Here is a 15,840-nt window from a genome sequence, read left to right as displayed (position 1 = left end):
ATAGAATTTTGCCCCAGGTTATTGTTAGGGATCATACACGGTGACTGATATGTGTTGCCATATCATTGCAATTATCATTTGTGTTTACAGATTATTTATCATCTAAAATATTTGTCATTAAAAAAACACTGCCCTGCATTTTAACTTGCTTAAAGCCAGACATTATGGTTTTATGGGGATTTGTTAGAGCCTGGTTCCACACCTGTAACTCAATTCATCATTCCTCAAATTGAACTTTAATGAGTCACTTAAACATGAATGAATAAAAAAGACACACATTCGCATTTTTTAAAATTACAAGGCAATATTGCTACACTATTCTTGTTTGGATAATCTCTCCCTGTCCCCTCCATATCTGTGAACAAACATGTGATGAACATTTACAATAAATGAATATTTTATAAACTGTCAGTGGCTGCTGCATCAAAGGGAATATTAGTTGGTTTAAGGACAAAGGGCAGTCGTTTGAAAGAGGGTTTTTTTAGGGGAACGGAACACTTTCTAAAAGAGGTAGGATAGGATAGCTGCTCCTTTTTGGTTAAATGCCATCTCCAGATCATGTTATGCTGATGCTATTTGATCTTCTATTCAGTGGTTCTCAAACTTTTTTCAATAATGTACCCCCTTTGAAAAATAAATGCAGCCAAGTACCCCCTGATCAGCGCCAAAAAAATTGTTAAGGAAAAAATGCCTATAAAGAGGTACAGTACAGCGCTGCACCATCGGTGTCTGATTTATTATAACAACAACCTTGTAACTGAGAAACACTTAAATGCTACATTTCAAATGTTTACAATCCATCACTAAATTCATGGAAAACCAATTTTAACATCATGCAATAACACTAAGACGACATTAGTTGCATTGAACTGATCTTTTCAATAAGTTGTACTTACAATTTAGTGAGAAACATGGGCTTGTGCTTCACTGAGGATCTTTGTCATGCTGACAGGGAAAACATATATGAGCATTTTATGAGCATGGGATTTTGACCCCTCCTATAAACATATGCATAATGCTGCGCTATACTTTGCGGCCACACGCCGTTGCCAGGCAACGCTTATTGTTTAGGTCCTTTGATAAGCAGGCAGTCATATCATTAACTAGAACTAGCTAGATCTGATAGATTTGGACATAAACGCGAGTGAAGTCTAACCGGACGCGAGAGAGAGATCAGAGAACAGATCAGCTGCTGCTGACGGAGAACACGCAGCTCTGCATGATCACAGCTCGTCCGCTGTGACGGACCGTTGAGTGGAGCAAAATACACTAAGAGTTAGACCTAACACACTTAGCTAGTTTATCTACTCTGGAACAAGCTAAACTAGTTATACATATATTTATTATTTACTGTCGGGTCACTTATTACAGGTTCAGCGAGCTGCACGAGCCTGACGAGCTGTCAGGAGAGGGAGAGGAAAAGAGAGCACCCCGTTTATTGTTCCCATTTTATTATCCAGAATTACTGTAAACTTTTGAAGAAAGTAGTTAATCTACTATTAGTAGTTTGTTTAAATGCATTAATTACTTTTTTTGTTTCATTAACATAAAATAAATCTCACGTACGTACGTACGCCCTGCAGTAGCCTACTCCAACGTACCCCTAGGGGTCCGCGTACCCCCATTTGAGAACCACGTTATGTGTTACATTGGTGCACAACAGGTTGTACTCACTGTCAGTACATGTATGAAATGTGATGTAAGGTAAAGACAAAGCCACTGTCGTCACAGGGTCAGGGGTGCAGCTTCCTACCTGCTCTAATAGATGTCCAAGAGGAATATTGTGTGTATTGTCAGCTGGAGAAAAACAGCCTTTCAGTCCACAGGTGACTTCCTGTGTCCTCTATTGACTTATTGCACCTCCTGCTCTCCCACACAGCAGGAGAAATACGAATGAAAGTGAGCACTTAGTAAAATTCCCTCGACACACACATCCTCAACTCCACTGGGTTTAATCTGCATAGCTCCACATCAATGGTTATTGTGGACCTTTTATTTGCTCTGTTAATAGTCCAGCAAAGAGCAGCTCATCGACCTGCACTCAGAGGCCAGTAACAGGGGTAAGTGCATGACATATGTCCTGAGAATCCTCCGGGTGGTACTGCAGCGTCAGAATGAAAAGACGCATAAAGGCAGCAGATTGTTGATCCTGGATGTCCGCTGCTGTCAGCACATCCCACCAGACAACTAAGAGGGGGCTGGCACTGTAGTGTGAACAAGAGAGAGGGGGGGTAGGGGGGGGGGGACACTCACTTAGGGCTGGCAGGGGGTAACAGATGTAGATGAAACAGCCTCCGAGAGGAAAGCAGCAGTCAGCCTTCATAAAGCTGATGGAGCAGAGGGCCAAATGGAGAGGAACTGGGAGAGACTGGGAGGAATAAAAGACATGAGCAACGACAGGAAGACAGCCATCAGGAGACTTCTATTAAAACAACACTAACGTTGATTAAAGAGAACACAAGTTCTAAACCCCGGCTAGGGACTCATCAAGGCTTCTAGCAACACCAAGACCCCCACCCCAAGGTGCTAGAGAAATGTTTGAGTTTTACATTTTTATTTCAGCCAAGGACCCCTAACAAAATAGAATATACTCAGCCTCTCTTGCCCTGTGGAATAATTAGATGTAGCCTATGATGAAAAACAAAAGATGAATGTAAGGGAGATGTAGGGCATCTGCAGATTACAAGGGTTATTTAATTGTCGGGTAAGCATAATAACATTACAGGGTTTTACAAAATATTTGTTAAACTTTGAAGCATTTAAAAAAAAATATAAATATGTATAATATTTGAATATATATATTATACATATTTTTTCTTTGTATTGTAATGTTTTTTAATGCATATGTATGTCAGAGTGGCCTGACCCCACTTTAAGAACCTAGTCCAAGATTATTTTTATTTACCTGGTAGGCGGTTCATTTAAGTGTCCTGAGTTTTATTTAAGTTAGGCAGTGATGTCAGGGAGATTTCAGTAGAAATTCTTAAAAACTATACACAACTGTCTGCCTGTTTTTTTCTGTAAATCTCTGTTCAAAGAACTTATTCCAGGAAACAGTTTTGTAAACAATTAGCCAATAAAGTGAAACATTGCCATTGTATTTGTTTAACGTGATGCCTAAAAGGTGTTCCAAAGTTCTCTATAGCGCTGCCAGAAATACAATTGTGTTGGAAAAATAATTAGCTTGTTGAAATAAAATAGTCAAATAGCTTGAAATTAATAAACACCATGTGACTTTAACGCTATGACCCAAAAACATGGCAAAAGAAATACATATCTACCTTTACTACATCTCAAAACCTATGTCATGAATGTTGTATTAAGATTGCATATCTTGTGTGTGTAAAAAGCATTTCTCTTTCAGAAGGAACAGACTCGCACCTGGAGTTTTTTAATGACAGAAGTTAAGGATTCACAGAAGCTTCTTAATGTTTGTAATAAACAGCGTACCGAAAGAACTGAGGCATGGAGCAAAGCTGGACTGAGTGGATGGAAATATTTTCAAACCTCTCCTCATTGTGCTCTTTGGACTCAGTACCAGAATCATTTATACAGTATGGAAGATCATCAAAAGGACTTTGTTTCACACACAAATCAAGACTCCCTGAATCATTCACAGACATGGCAGCATATTGTGAGCTGCACTCTACAACCTGGAAGCGTTCACTAGTCATGTTCAAGCATTATTTAAACTAATAACGATGCTAGAGGCACAACAACTAAGACTCAACTCCATCCACACATTATATTGAAACATAAAAATAATACACAACACAAGTTGAGGATCCACAGAAACAAGGCACAACCTAAGGGTTACTCAGTAGTTTGGATGAGAAGATCATTTCAGTTTCTGCCGATAACCAGAAGCTGCAAGAAGAATTACAGTTTGCATATTTGAGAAGTCTTTTTGAACTCTCTGTGGTTAACAATTTAGCTTAAAAGTGCTGTAAATATCTGAAGTCTAAAGCCAATTCAGGCCATATATATATTAGCATATTATTGCACAGCCAGTGGTCTTGACTGCCTGCTGTATATTTAAGATATTGAGGTTTTCTCTATGACAAATAAAGAGAGCTAATAAAAAGGTAGCTACAAGGAAAATCTAAAAATGAGTTTTTAGTGACAGTGATTCATGGGCGGAGCATGATTATCTTAAAAGATATTTGCAAAATAACAAACAGTGTGCAAAGGTCCCGAGTGACTCTTTGGTTCAGAGGCACTCAGTGATCGACGTGCAGGAAGGACCCGATGCTGCGCAAAGAAAACCCCCCCAGGTACTTTAACATGCTGTGTAAGAAAAAGTGCATGATAGCGTCCAGTGCTCAGACAAACAGCTGCTTCAGTCCTCACTCGAGTCCTCCGAGTTGTCCATTTCCACGTCTTCCCATGATGCCTTGGTGCGCTGCTCCCAGCTCCGGGCCTGAGCGATGACAGCGGGGGGCATGAGCACCACGCAGGCTGCCAGGCCGGAGACCCGCTCCTTAAAGTCCGCCTCGCCCTCCCACTCGTCTGCGTCGCTGTTGAACACGTGGATGTATTTCATCCTGTTGCCTTTGTCGTGAGAGCGGCCCCCCAGGACGTAGATGCGACTGTCCAGCACGGCGATGCCCGGTTCTCCGTGTCCCGCGGGGAGGGGGGACATTAAAGACCAAGAGTTGGCCTCAGGGTCAAAGCATCCCACCTGAAAAAAACAAAAGACAGGAAACAAATGAATTTCCATTTCATAACATTTCTGTCCAAACAGTTTAACCTCGGTCAAAAAGAACAGCTCGGATTGTATTCTTATTTATTATAATATTTCACTGAGCCAACACCAAGAAAGTCAACACTAATATTATTTGTATTTGTTTGTAAGATTAAAGAAAAATGTGTCTCTCAAAAAACAGAACATGTTGCTGTCTGCTAATACAGTGAATACTACTACTGCACTAAGACTTCATTCCTTTTTCATCCAGATATATTTTTCAATAACCTTGTTCTTTTTCTTACCTCTAAAAATGTATTTACTTGATACTTAAAACTAAAAATTAAACAAGTACCAACATTGTGTCTGATTTTCTTATTTAATTGATCTTGTCCGATGAAAAAACATAAACATAAAAAACCCAGCTTCGGCTATAGTAAAACCCATGATGGCTGAACTAGCTTTGGGGCATTGGACACATAAACAACATTTTAATATAAAATCAAATGGAAAAGGACACAAGAAATATGTCATAGGCAAGAACTTAACTTAAACTTTAAACTGAGCAGAACAACACTGCCCTCATTGTGCAGCATCAAACACCCCTGACGACCTGAGTCTCACCTTCAGGACATCACGCCGGTACCCACGCTCATCGTTGCTCCCCCCAATCACATAAATGCGTCCGTTGACAGCCGTCATGCCGTGCCACGCGCGCTCCACCGGCCCCTCAGCACACGCTGACCAATGATTGGCCCCAGGGTCAAAACAGTAGGTCTCTTTGAGGTACGCATTCCCTCTGCGCCCGCATGAGATATACATTTTCCCATCAAGCACTGCTCCAGCATGGGCGTAAACCTGGAGGAAAGGTCAGACTGGTATTAAATTGAGTTAAAAGAGGAGGGAAACACCTGGTTTATAACAGAAAACTCCATTAGGACTACACAGGCGGGGAGGTAGCACCATCATGTGGATGGTAGGAGCATTACATGCATGTTTTCTATCGGCTCTTTTTCCTTACCTCTCTCTTCAGGGGTGATACAAACTCCCACATGTCAGTGTGTGGGTCGTAGCGCTCCACTGACTCCAATTCGTTGCTATAGTCCCGTCCTCCAATGGCATAAATATGGCCGCCCATCACGCAGACACAGTGGTCAGCATGCTGCTGCTGCAGAGGGTGGATCGCGCACCATCTGTTGTGACGAGGGTCGTACCTGGGAACAAGCATCAACACAACTTTTGAAATTCAATCTGCAGCGAGAAGTTTGTCCAATCAAGCATTGAGAATACAAAATAGATTTGTTGTGGAATGTTTTATGCCATGTTCAACACCACCAAAAACAACCCATTACATTTTGTGGATCTGAAGAAAAAAGTCATCTTAGTTGTTTATTGATTCATTTTGATAGTGAATTTAAATGCCTCACGAACACGGGTTCCAGCTTCTGAAATGTGAGGATTTTCTGCTTTCTGTTTACTTTGACCAGTGTAAACTGAAACAGCTGCTCAGACAAAGCATGCAATCTGAGAACATGTCGACATTTCAAACTATTGTCTGACATTCTACAGACTGAAGAAAATCAACAAATCAGGTGGGCTTACATAAGAGCCAATATTAGCTTATTGCAAATACACCCGTATCTGCAAATGTGTCAGACTGTCGGACGATATGTAAAGAGTGATTGTAGCTCCAGTCAGGGACGCCATATACGGTTTGTCCACTAGAAAGGACTGGCTTAAGTTTTAGCTGTAAAAGGTTCTGCTCAATACATATTATATATTAATTATACACTACAACTAATCGATTACTTGATCTTATTGAATAGTTTCAACTGTAAGACAATAAACAATAGTGGTTGGTGGAGAATATCCATTTATATAACAATCAATATTCTAGGTAATTGTCTACAAATGTACCAAGATATTTCTTCTGACGAACAGATATCCTAAAAAAGGAAAAGTCACACCAAAGACCAATTTAGAAGTTTAAATTGCCAAGATTCTTGGAAATAAAGAAGGCAGCTATCCTCAGCCTAAACGATTTGTTTATTTAACAGGCAGCATCTTTATTTGTTGTAAGATTTGAACTCTGAACTCTTAAGATGGCTGAGGACTTTCTTGTAGTGATGCTAACTTTGCACAAAGTAAATAAATAAATGTTACCTTTTGTCTTAGGTTTGACTTTGTGTGTTTACAGTTTTGCAATCAGTTAATAAACCTTTTTCAAATGTAAAAACTACAAAACTTATAGACTTTTTACTCTGCTTTCACTCCATCATTTGCCACAATGCCTCTACTAGCACACAGCAGACTGGAGTAGCTCCTGAAATTAGCAACCTTCTGAACTGTAATGAGAATTGATTTTGAACCGCGACCCCAAAGACGTGAAAAGAGATGAATTCTTACCAAAAATTACCATCCCTAAACAATAAAAACAAAATTGATGAAGTGAATGAGTGTACGTTAGGGCTGCACGATATTGGAAAAAACTGACATTGCGATATTTTTTTCCCCCCTGCGATATATATTGTGATATGAACAAAATACAGGAATTGAAGAAATTACAGTTTTTTTTGTCCGCAAACCATTCTTTCTTGAACTTTAATGCTATACAATTGGTATTTTTCTAACTATATTTAACCGGATGAAGGATTTTAGTCACGGACGTCTGGATCTTAAAGGGGACCTATCATGCAAAATGCACTTTTGTACGTCTTTTATACATGAATATGTGTCCCCGGTGTGTCAGGGAACTCACCAAGTGTCAGAAAACACAACCCTCTCTCTTTTCCTCCGTACCCAAATCTCTAAAAATGGGGCTACAACAGATCAGATACAGACTGATACAGATTTGAAATATCTCTGACGTCAGAAACGAGGAGCTCCGCCTATATGGGCAACTCTCCACCTATCAGGGGATAGGTGCTTGCTACAAAAGGAAAACTCGCGCGACTCTCATGTCAGGGGTGCTTGAGTGAGTGACATGCAGGCTCTGCATGCACAGCCAAGCAAACGGACCCGGTGATTAAAGGTAAAAACACTGAATAAAGTAGTTTCATGTGTTTCTCCAGGGCAGTTCGGCGCTGCTAACCGAGCTAGCTCAGCTTGTTGCTCTGATAACTTAAAGTGGACCTATCATGCTATATTTGAATAATATATTGAGGGCCATACCTACTGTATATAAAACATGTCTGTGAAGGTTTTGTTTTGAAAATACCAAACAGATCATGCATTTTAGCCATGCCTCATTTCGCTCTATTTGCTCTTTTCCAGCCCTGTCTTGACAAGGGCTGATTCTGTGGCAAATGAGCTGCAGCTGACCACGCCCCCCTGCAAAGGAGGGGGGCGACGCACGAGCGTCATGTTACCATGCTGTTACCATGCTGTTACCATGCCACGGCAACCCCCATCGCGCACCATCTGTTGTGACGAGGGTCGTACCTGGGAACAAGCATCAACACAACTTTTGAAATTCAATCTGCAGCGAGAAGTTTGTCCAATCAAGCATTGAGAATACAAAATAGATTTGTTGTGGAATGTTTTATGCCATGTTCAACACCACCAAAAACAACCCATTACATTTTGTGGATCTGAAGAAAAAAGTCATCTTAGTTGTTTATTGATTCATTTTGATAGTGAATTTAAATGCCTCACGAACACGGGTTCCAGCTTCTGAAATGTGAGGATTTTCTGCTTTCTGTTTACTTTGACCAGTGTAAACTGAAACAGCTGCTCAGACAAAGCATGCAATCTGAGAACATGATCAAGTAATCGATTAGTTGTAGTGTATAATTAATATATAATATGTATTGAGCAGAACCTTTTACAGCTAAAACTTAAGCCAGTCCTTTCTAGTGGACAAACTGTCGGACGATATGTAAAGAGTGATTGTAGCTCCAGTCAGGGACGCCATATACGGTTTGTCCACTAGAAAGGACTGGCTTAAGTTTTAGCTGTAAAAGGTTCTGCTCAATACATATTATATATTAATTATACACTACAACTAATCGATTACTTGATCATGTTCTCAGATTGCATGCTTTGTCTGAGCAGCTGTTTCAGTTTACACTGGTCAAAGTAAACAGAAAGCAGAAAATCCTCACATTTCAGAAGCTGGAACCCGTGTTCGTGAGGCATTTAAATTCACTATCAAAATGAATCAATAAACAACTAAGATGACTTTTTTCTTCAGATCCACAAAATGTAATGGGTTGTTTTTGGTGGTGTTGAACATGGCATAAAACATTCCACAACAAATCTATTTTGTATTCTCAATGCTTGATTGGACAAACTTCTCGCTGCAGATTGAATTTCAAAAGTTGTGTTGATGCTTGTTCCCAGGTACGACCCTCGTCACAACAGATGGTGCGCGATGGGGGTTGCCGTGGCATGGTAACAGCATGGTAACAGCATGGTAACAGCATGGTAACAGCATGGTAACATGACGCTCGTGCCTCGCCCCCCTCCTTTGCAGGGGGGCGTGGTCAGCTGCAGCTCATTTGCCACAGAATCAGCCCTTGTCAAGACAGGGCTGGAAAAGAGCAAATAGAGCGAAATGAGGCATGGCTAAAATGCATGATCTGTTTGGTATTTTCAAAAAAAAACTTCACAGACATGTTTTATATACAGTAGGTATGGCCCTCAATATATTATTCAAATATAGCATGATAGGTCCACTTTAAGTTATCAGAGCAACAAGCTGAGCTAGCTCGGTTAGCAGCGCCGAACTGCCCTGGAGAAACACATGAAACTACTTTATTCAGTGTTTTTACCTTTAATCACCGGGTCCGTTTGCTTTGCTGTGCATGCAGAGCCTGCATGTCACTCACTCAAGCACCCCTGACATGAGAGTCGCGCGAGTTTTCCTTTTGTAGCAAGCAGCAAAATAATTGTAACATGACGTGTTTGAGTTATTTGCCTACTTAATATCGCACGTCCTAAAATTATTTATTTTTTTAATAAAAAAATTGCACGTCCTGCGACGTGAATATCGCGTATGCGTATATCGCGATTCTCGTCACAACACGATATATCGTGCAGCCCTAGACGTGGTGATCCTAGATAGAACATAATTTAAATCCATCAACAGAATAAGGGAGATCTCACCTCCAGCAGCGGGTCTCTGCGCGGAACCCACTGGTGTTCTTGTCTCCTCCGATCAGATAAACAAAGTTGTTGAGCACCACGATGCCCTGGTTGGACATGCGGGGGCCGTGGTCTGCAGTGAGGGTCCTCCACTCACCCCAGCTGGGGTGGAACACCTGGAACAAATGCTCGTTGTCTGTGAGGGAGCTGGAAGTGAACATCCCCCCGAACCCCAGTATGCAGTGGAAGGTGGAGCGAGGCTGGGTGAGGGGGGTCTGCAGGACGGGCTGCCAGACCTCCTGCTCATGGTACCGCAGGGCGGAGGACACACAGTCCTTCAGGGGACACTGGTTCAGTCTGCCGTACAGACGCTTCAACACTTGTTTCTCAATCAGGCAGAAACGCACAGCATCGATCATCTTCAGATTGTCCTTTGGGTCAGAAACATCATAAAAAGGTTAGATTGGTTGAGAACAGCAACCAAAACCTATCTTTTTAATATGGCTTTTAATTTGGGTTAACTTTCAATTCTCACTAGTATCATTGTGCATGTTTTACTGTATTTTTTCCGTTTTGCTTTTATTTTACATTGTTTTATTTTAACCTATTTGAATTTCTTAGGATCACTAGATGTTTTATCTTGTTCTGTATTTATTTTAATATTGTGTTTATGTTTTCTGTAAAGCACTTGGGGCTGCTTTGTGCATGAAAAGTGCTATACAAATAAAGTGTATTATTATTATTAGATTGCAATCCAAGCAGATTAAGCTTTGTGAGTATCTGATGGAAATGATAGATGAGTACAAAATGCAGGACACACCTTAGGACTGACCTGCAAGTACACCTGGTCAGTTTCCACCTGCAGGGGACTGTAGTGGAAGTGCAGCGCCGCCTCGTACGCCTCGTTCTCGCTGTTCACCTGCAGCTCGTCACTGCTCAGCGCGCTGAACACCACGTCCTGGGGGAGCTGTCGGTACACGTCGGTGCGGGACAGAGTCTGGATGTTCCTGAGCATGTAGGAGTGGACCCTGGCACTGAGCTGCTGCAGTCCGTACAGATCTGCCAGGTTATAGACCTCCAAAATGTTGCTCTCGTCCAGCCAGGAGAAGAGGAAATCGCAGCAGAAGCCAGTGACAACCTCGAGCTTTAGAACACAAAGGGACACAGGTAAGGTGAAGAAAAAAGAAAAAATGTGATTAAGCAAGAGATTTTTTTAAGAGTTTACCTGTACTAACGTGGCAGCTATCAGGACTTCCTGCACACACTCCAGGTCTAACTCAATCTCCGAAGTGTAGATGTAGTCCAGTATTTTTGTCATGGCCATGAAAGTGACTCCATGAATGGGGATCTCTTTTTGCTGCGTCTCCCGCAGGCCTCCAGCAAACATTCCCCTATCGGAGAAAAGACACACATTGTTTAATATAAGAACTGTCCAATAAAGATACACATATGAGTAGAAAACGTTTATGTTAGGCCCAAAATCAATTGAGAAAAGGTGTATGTACTCTATCCAAACCATACAACACATCTTTGTTGAATATACTTTGCCTCAGTTGTTTCCCTTAAACTGTGAATAAAAGGCAGAGTCAATACAGTGAAAGCATCTTTGTAAAGGGAAGTTAGTGATCTATCTGTAGCTGCTTTTAGCATTTTAATAGGATTACAGAGCAACAGTAGGGCTCTGGTTTAATGTCACAGTGCAAACTCCAGAGTAAAGACTTCCTCCACCCCTGCCAGCACAGTAAGCTCCAAACAAATTAGAATAATACTTGAGTTCAAATCCAACACACCTATCTGTCCTCATCGTGTGAGCTGCTGGCTGACTGTGGATCAGGGATTGTACCTCTGTGATGTCATCTGTCTACAAAAGCTACAAGTGAAGGTTTCAAATGCTAAATCATTCATCCCTTCTGCACTCAAACTTTTAAATTCTTGAAAAGGCTTTTAACTTGATTATTTATTTATTATTGTGATGCTTTGAACTATTTATAGTGTAAATTAGAATGATTCACCTCTGTGCTCCCGGGTGTATCTGTGTGTTTTTCTTCCTGTATGTTCCTGCCTGTGTACATGACATAAGCTGCTGCTCATAACCAATTGCCCCTTGCGGGATTAATAAAGTTGTTGATTGATTGATTGATTAACACATTAACATGACATATAAAGTACAATTATTGAACGTGTCACACCTAATCTTCAGGTAACAGGGCACTCTTATTTGCACACAGCAACACACTGCACATAGTTGTCTATATGATTGTGATGTTATGTTAAATGTTTGTTTTTCTTGTATTGTGTCTTAATATTTGTCCTTGTTGATGTTGCAAATGGAGCTGCTGTGATGCAAGTCAAATGTCAGACTTTATCAGACCATTAAAGTACTATCTTATCGTATATAAGACACATGAATGTCACATAAAATCTCTTGTTTTCCATTTCACAACACTGGCATTCAAAAGGCAACACCCATGCTACAAGCCAAGCCAAGTCATTGTCCAATCTTCTTTTAGGATGTAAGTAGACGCTATAAAAAGACTACAGGCGAGTAACTGTTTACAACCACAATGGAAGCAAACAAAGCAGTGAAAGGCCTGTTTTGATTTTCAGTAGCAGTAGAAACACTTTAACTCGTGCTTTCTTTTTGTGTCCACACATTTTCGTAATTTACTATATTCTTTTACAAACGTTTGGAATGTAGGGATGTTTTGAGATATTTTACAATGTGGAGAGGATAATGTTTTCATCAGTGTGCTGCAGGGCTGCTCAATTAATCGTATTTTAATCGCAATTACGATTTTGGCTTGCAACGATTATGAAAACAACATAATCGAAATAAAACGATTTTTAAAAATTATTATTATTATTAAAATATTATAAAAAGAAAACAATTTGTTATTTTTTTTATTGGTTTTTCAATTGAATAATACTTAAAGTTCAGGGTAATCAACTGTTAAAAACATACTACACCTTTTTCTTTTTCAATAAATTGATGTTTTCAAAGTAAATGGATAATCGTTTTTAATAATCGTGGTTTTTGCCATAATCGAGCAGCCCTAGTGTGCTGTACGCCTCTGTTAGATTGAGCACAGCAGAGTGTAACTGGTTCAAAGACCAGGTAAACCAAGTGTGTTGGATTATATAGAAGGAAGTGTTTCATTTTGATAAAGATCTAAGGTCTTTTGCAACCTGTGTGTGTGGTTTGTGTGTAGTGTTTTGGAAAATGAGCCCTGTTTTTAAATCATGCTCAAGCAATCATTTAAAAAAACTGCACTGTTGGTCTTGATGGAAGCATACAAGTAAGAAAGAAAGGACAATTAAACACAAACAACAAAGAAACACCTAAAGTGTGCACACCACTACTGATCATATCACAATGTAGATCATCTGCAGGGATTTTCTTTGAACTGGACTCTGCACCGGGTCTTTGCTGCAAATGCATGATTTGATTACAATGTAGAAGAATGTAAATACAGTAGATACATTCAAATTTCTATAAAGCAACTTGAATTGTAAAGCATTTACTCTATTCTGTCCATCAGTGGTGTACATATACATACTGCATGTATCTGCGGATTTGCTTTGAGTCAGAGGTGGGAAGTAACTTAGTACATTTACTCAAGGGCTGCATTTTTACAATTTTGAGATACTTGTACTTTTCTTGAATAGTTCCATTTCATGCTACTTTGTACTTTTACTCCACTACAAAAAAATGTGTACCTTTAGTTACTTTGCAGATTTGGATTAATGATGTGAAATAAAACCAACACTTAAATAAGATTTTAGTTAGCAACCTACCCTGCAGTATACAAATTAATTGAAATTATTTACCAGCTTTAATAAACACATTAATGCATCAATGATTATAATGAAAACATATAATATATATTATTCTGAAATTGACCAATTTGCATAATAAGTAATTTTACTTGTGGTACTTTAAGTATATTTTGATCCTAACACTTTTGTACTTTTACTTGGGTAACATTTTGAATGCAGGACTTTTACTGATCTAAAGCTCTGAGTACTTCTCCCACCTCTGCTTTAAGTTACTCATAAAAGGAAGTACAAATAAAGGAAGCAATGAAACTGCAACAAGGAGACGATTGCTGTGGGGTTTACCTAAAATAATCGCAGGAGGCAGCCAGCAGTATGCGGTGGGCTTCGATGGGCCGGCCCTCCACCAGCAGCACCACGTCGAACAGCACGGCGCCCTGCCGCAGCGCCAGCAGGCCGTCCAGCAGGCTGCGGAAGTGGGCTGAGCTCCTGAAGGTCTGTCGGCCCCGGCGTCCTCCTGTCGGGCTCAGCTGTCCCTGCTCAGCCATGACAGGGTACGGATGTTCCGGCTTCATCTCTTTTATCTATCTAGTTTTATAATTGTAACTGTTTCTTCCCATAATTGTTACGAAGAACGCTGCTTTCCGGATTGAGGATACAGAAAGAGGAAATTGGACACCTAGCAGAGGGGTGGTTACGGTGTCTATTTTAAGGATACTGCTGTATGCCAAGTTTTACACGCGTTGTACTAGTCTACCAGCTATAATAAATAACCTAAAGGGTATAGTTACATAAATATGCCCTTCTGTCGACCTGACACTACACTGTCAGCTTAAACGTTAAATAATATTAGCAAGTAAGCTAATTTATCTAGCCTGTTAGCTGATGTAACGCAATATAAAAACAGCCTTCTTTAAAAAGGATACCAACGACTACACGAAAATATCCCCGTGTTCGTCAATGAAAAAAAACATTTTACATTGGCAGTTTGGTCACAAAGCAAACAAATCCTTTTTGGGAATGGCTAGCTTAGCCACAGTCGCCTGATTTTTTGACAGATCAAAACAAGTGTGTTTACTTTTTGGTGTCAGACAGTGAGCTCACACTCTATTGGATGTTACCGTCGTATTATCCCGCCCAGTTTCTAAGAAAGAGCCAATCAGAGACGTTCTTCACACTGCAAGGCCATCGTGTCAGTATGTCTTATAACATTGTAAGGTGTTTAAAATGTGCTCTGTACAGTATTATATTTTGTAACCCTTCATTTGGTATCTGATTTTTTTAGATTAATAAAATTAGTATTTACAGTAGTTTGACAAATGTTTTAGATAATGTGACTCTTCCTGTAAACACCAGAGGATGCTGTTTATTCTCTAAAAAGTCTTAAAGGCTATGTCTATGTCTCTGCTGTCACACATCATGTCATACATATACACCAGCAACAGATTTTGAAAGCGGTTGTGTATTTACTCTGTACTTTATGTTGTGAGACACTGGATACTTGCATGTTTCTTTAAGTTTATACCTCTACTCATTTGCAGTGATATTTAATGGACATATTTTCTTTTCATTGCAGTTTTCAATGGTTCCAGTAACTAGTTATTACACAGACTGATTAACTCACCACCCTAGTTAGGCTAACTATCACCTGAACCAGCGACATAATGCATGCATGTATATTATTGCAATATGAATTACACATTTTAAAATGTCTTCTTTCAAAGTATTTCAGGTCATATTTTATCATTGAAAACACAATTCAATCTTACTTTTATTCCATTACATTACATGTTAGACGCTTTTATCCAAAGCGACTTACATACTCAATATGTGGGCAATCCCCACAGGAGCAATTTTGGGGTGAAGTGTCTTGCCCAGGGACACAACGACATGCTGACTGCAGTGGGGTTTGAACCTGTGCTCCCCTGATCCCAACACCAACACACTAGTCCACTGCGCCATTCCCTCATATATAGGACTTAAAGTTGTAATGGAGTACATGTGACTTATTTCCTCCATTTGTCCAAAATAAGTGTTCATCTTCGTGACCGTATTTATTGAATTGATAATTGTTGTCCCTCTAATATTTGGTCTCAACCCGAATGCTTTCAGGATTGATTTTCCACTGCTTGGTAACTGCATGAGCTGCCACATAGATGTTATAATGCAGCCAGTCAGGCTTCTTGTCATGAGGCTTCCATATTGCTCAGGTTTTACAATCTCATTCATCTTCTGCCGAGGTTTCAATTTGCATATATCATTTTCTGACACGGAGAGTAGAGATTTTTCCACACTGT

General features: G+C 40.1%; 1 protein-coding gene across 2 annotated transcripts; it reads right to left on the bottom strand.

Annotated features, from left to right (window-relative positions):
* Positions 1 to 3,358: 3,358 nt before the first annotated feature.
* Positions 3,359 to 14,641, bottom strand: klhl22 (kelch-like family member 22). 2 transcript variants are annotated; one of them, XM_034212572.1, is made up of 7 exons: positions 13,889 to 14,641; positions 10,995 to 11,160; positions 10,602 to 10,913; positions 9,791 to 10,200; positions 5,706 to 5,898; positions 5,309 to 5,542; positions 3,359 to 4,681 (listed from the first exon to the last, which is right to left on the bottom strand). In XM_034212572.1, exons 1-7 carry the CDS (start codon positions 14,116 to 14,118, stop codon positions 4,340 to 4,342), a joined length of 1,887 nt encoding a protein of 628 aa, XP_034068463.1. In that variant the 5' UTR covers positions 14,119 to 14,641; the 3' UTR covers positions 3,359 to 4,339. The 2 variants fall into 2 exon arrangements, with proteins under 2 accessions (XP_034068463.1, XP_034068462.1); XM_034212571.1 differs by having other exon boundaries at positions 10,590 to 10,913; positions 13,889 to 14,640.
* Between the last annotated feature and the right edge of the window lie 1,199 nt (positions 14,642 to 15,840).

This window comes from Gymnodraco acuticeps, unplaced genomic scaffold (genome assembly GCF_902827175.1).
Source record: "Gymnodraco acuticeps unplaced genomic scaffold, fGymAcu1.1, whole genome shotgun sequence".
NCBI classification, from domain to species: domain Eukaryota; kingdom Metazoa; phylum Chordata; class Actinopteri; order Perciformes; family Bathydraconidae; genus Gymnodraco; species Gymnodraco acuticeps.
This window is presented reverse-complemented; position numbering and strand designations above follow the sequence as displayed.

Excerpts from the sequence above, each read along its gene's own strand:
- klhl22 (XM_034212571.1), bottom strand. The coding sequence starts at position 14,118 with ATGAAGCCGGAACATCCGTACCCTGTCATGGCTGAGCAGGGACAGCTG. Across the intron at positions 11,161-13,888 it reads GCCTCCTGCGATTATTTTAG|GGGAATGTTTGCTGGAGGCC; the intron begins GTAAACCCCACA and ends TTTCTCCGATAG. Across the intron at positions 4,682-5,308 it reads ACCGGCGTGATGTCCTGAAG|GTGGGATGCTTTGACCCTGA; the intron begins GTGAGACTCAGG and ends TGTTTTTTTCAG.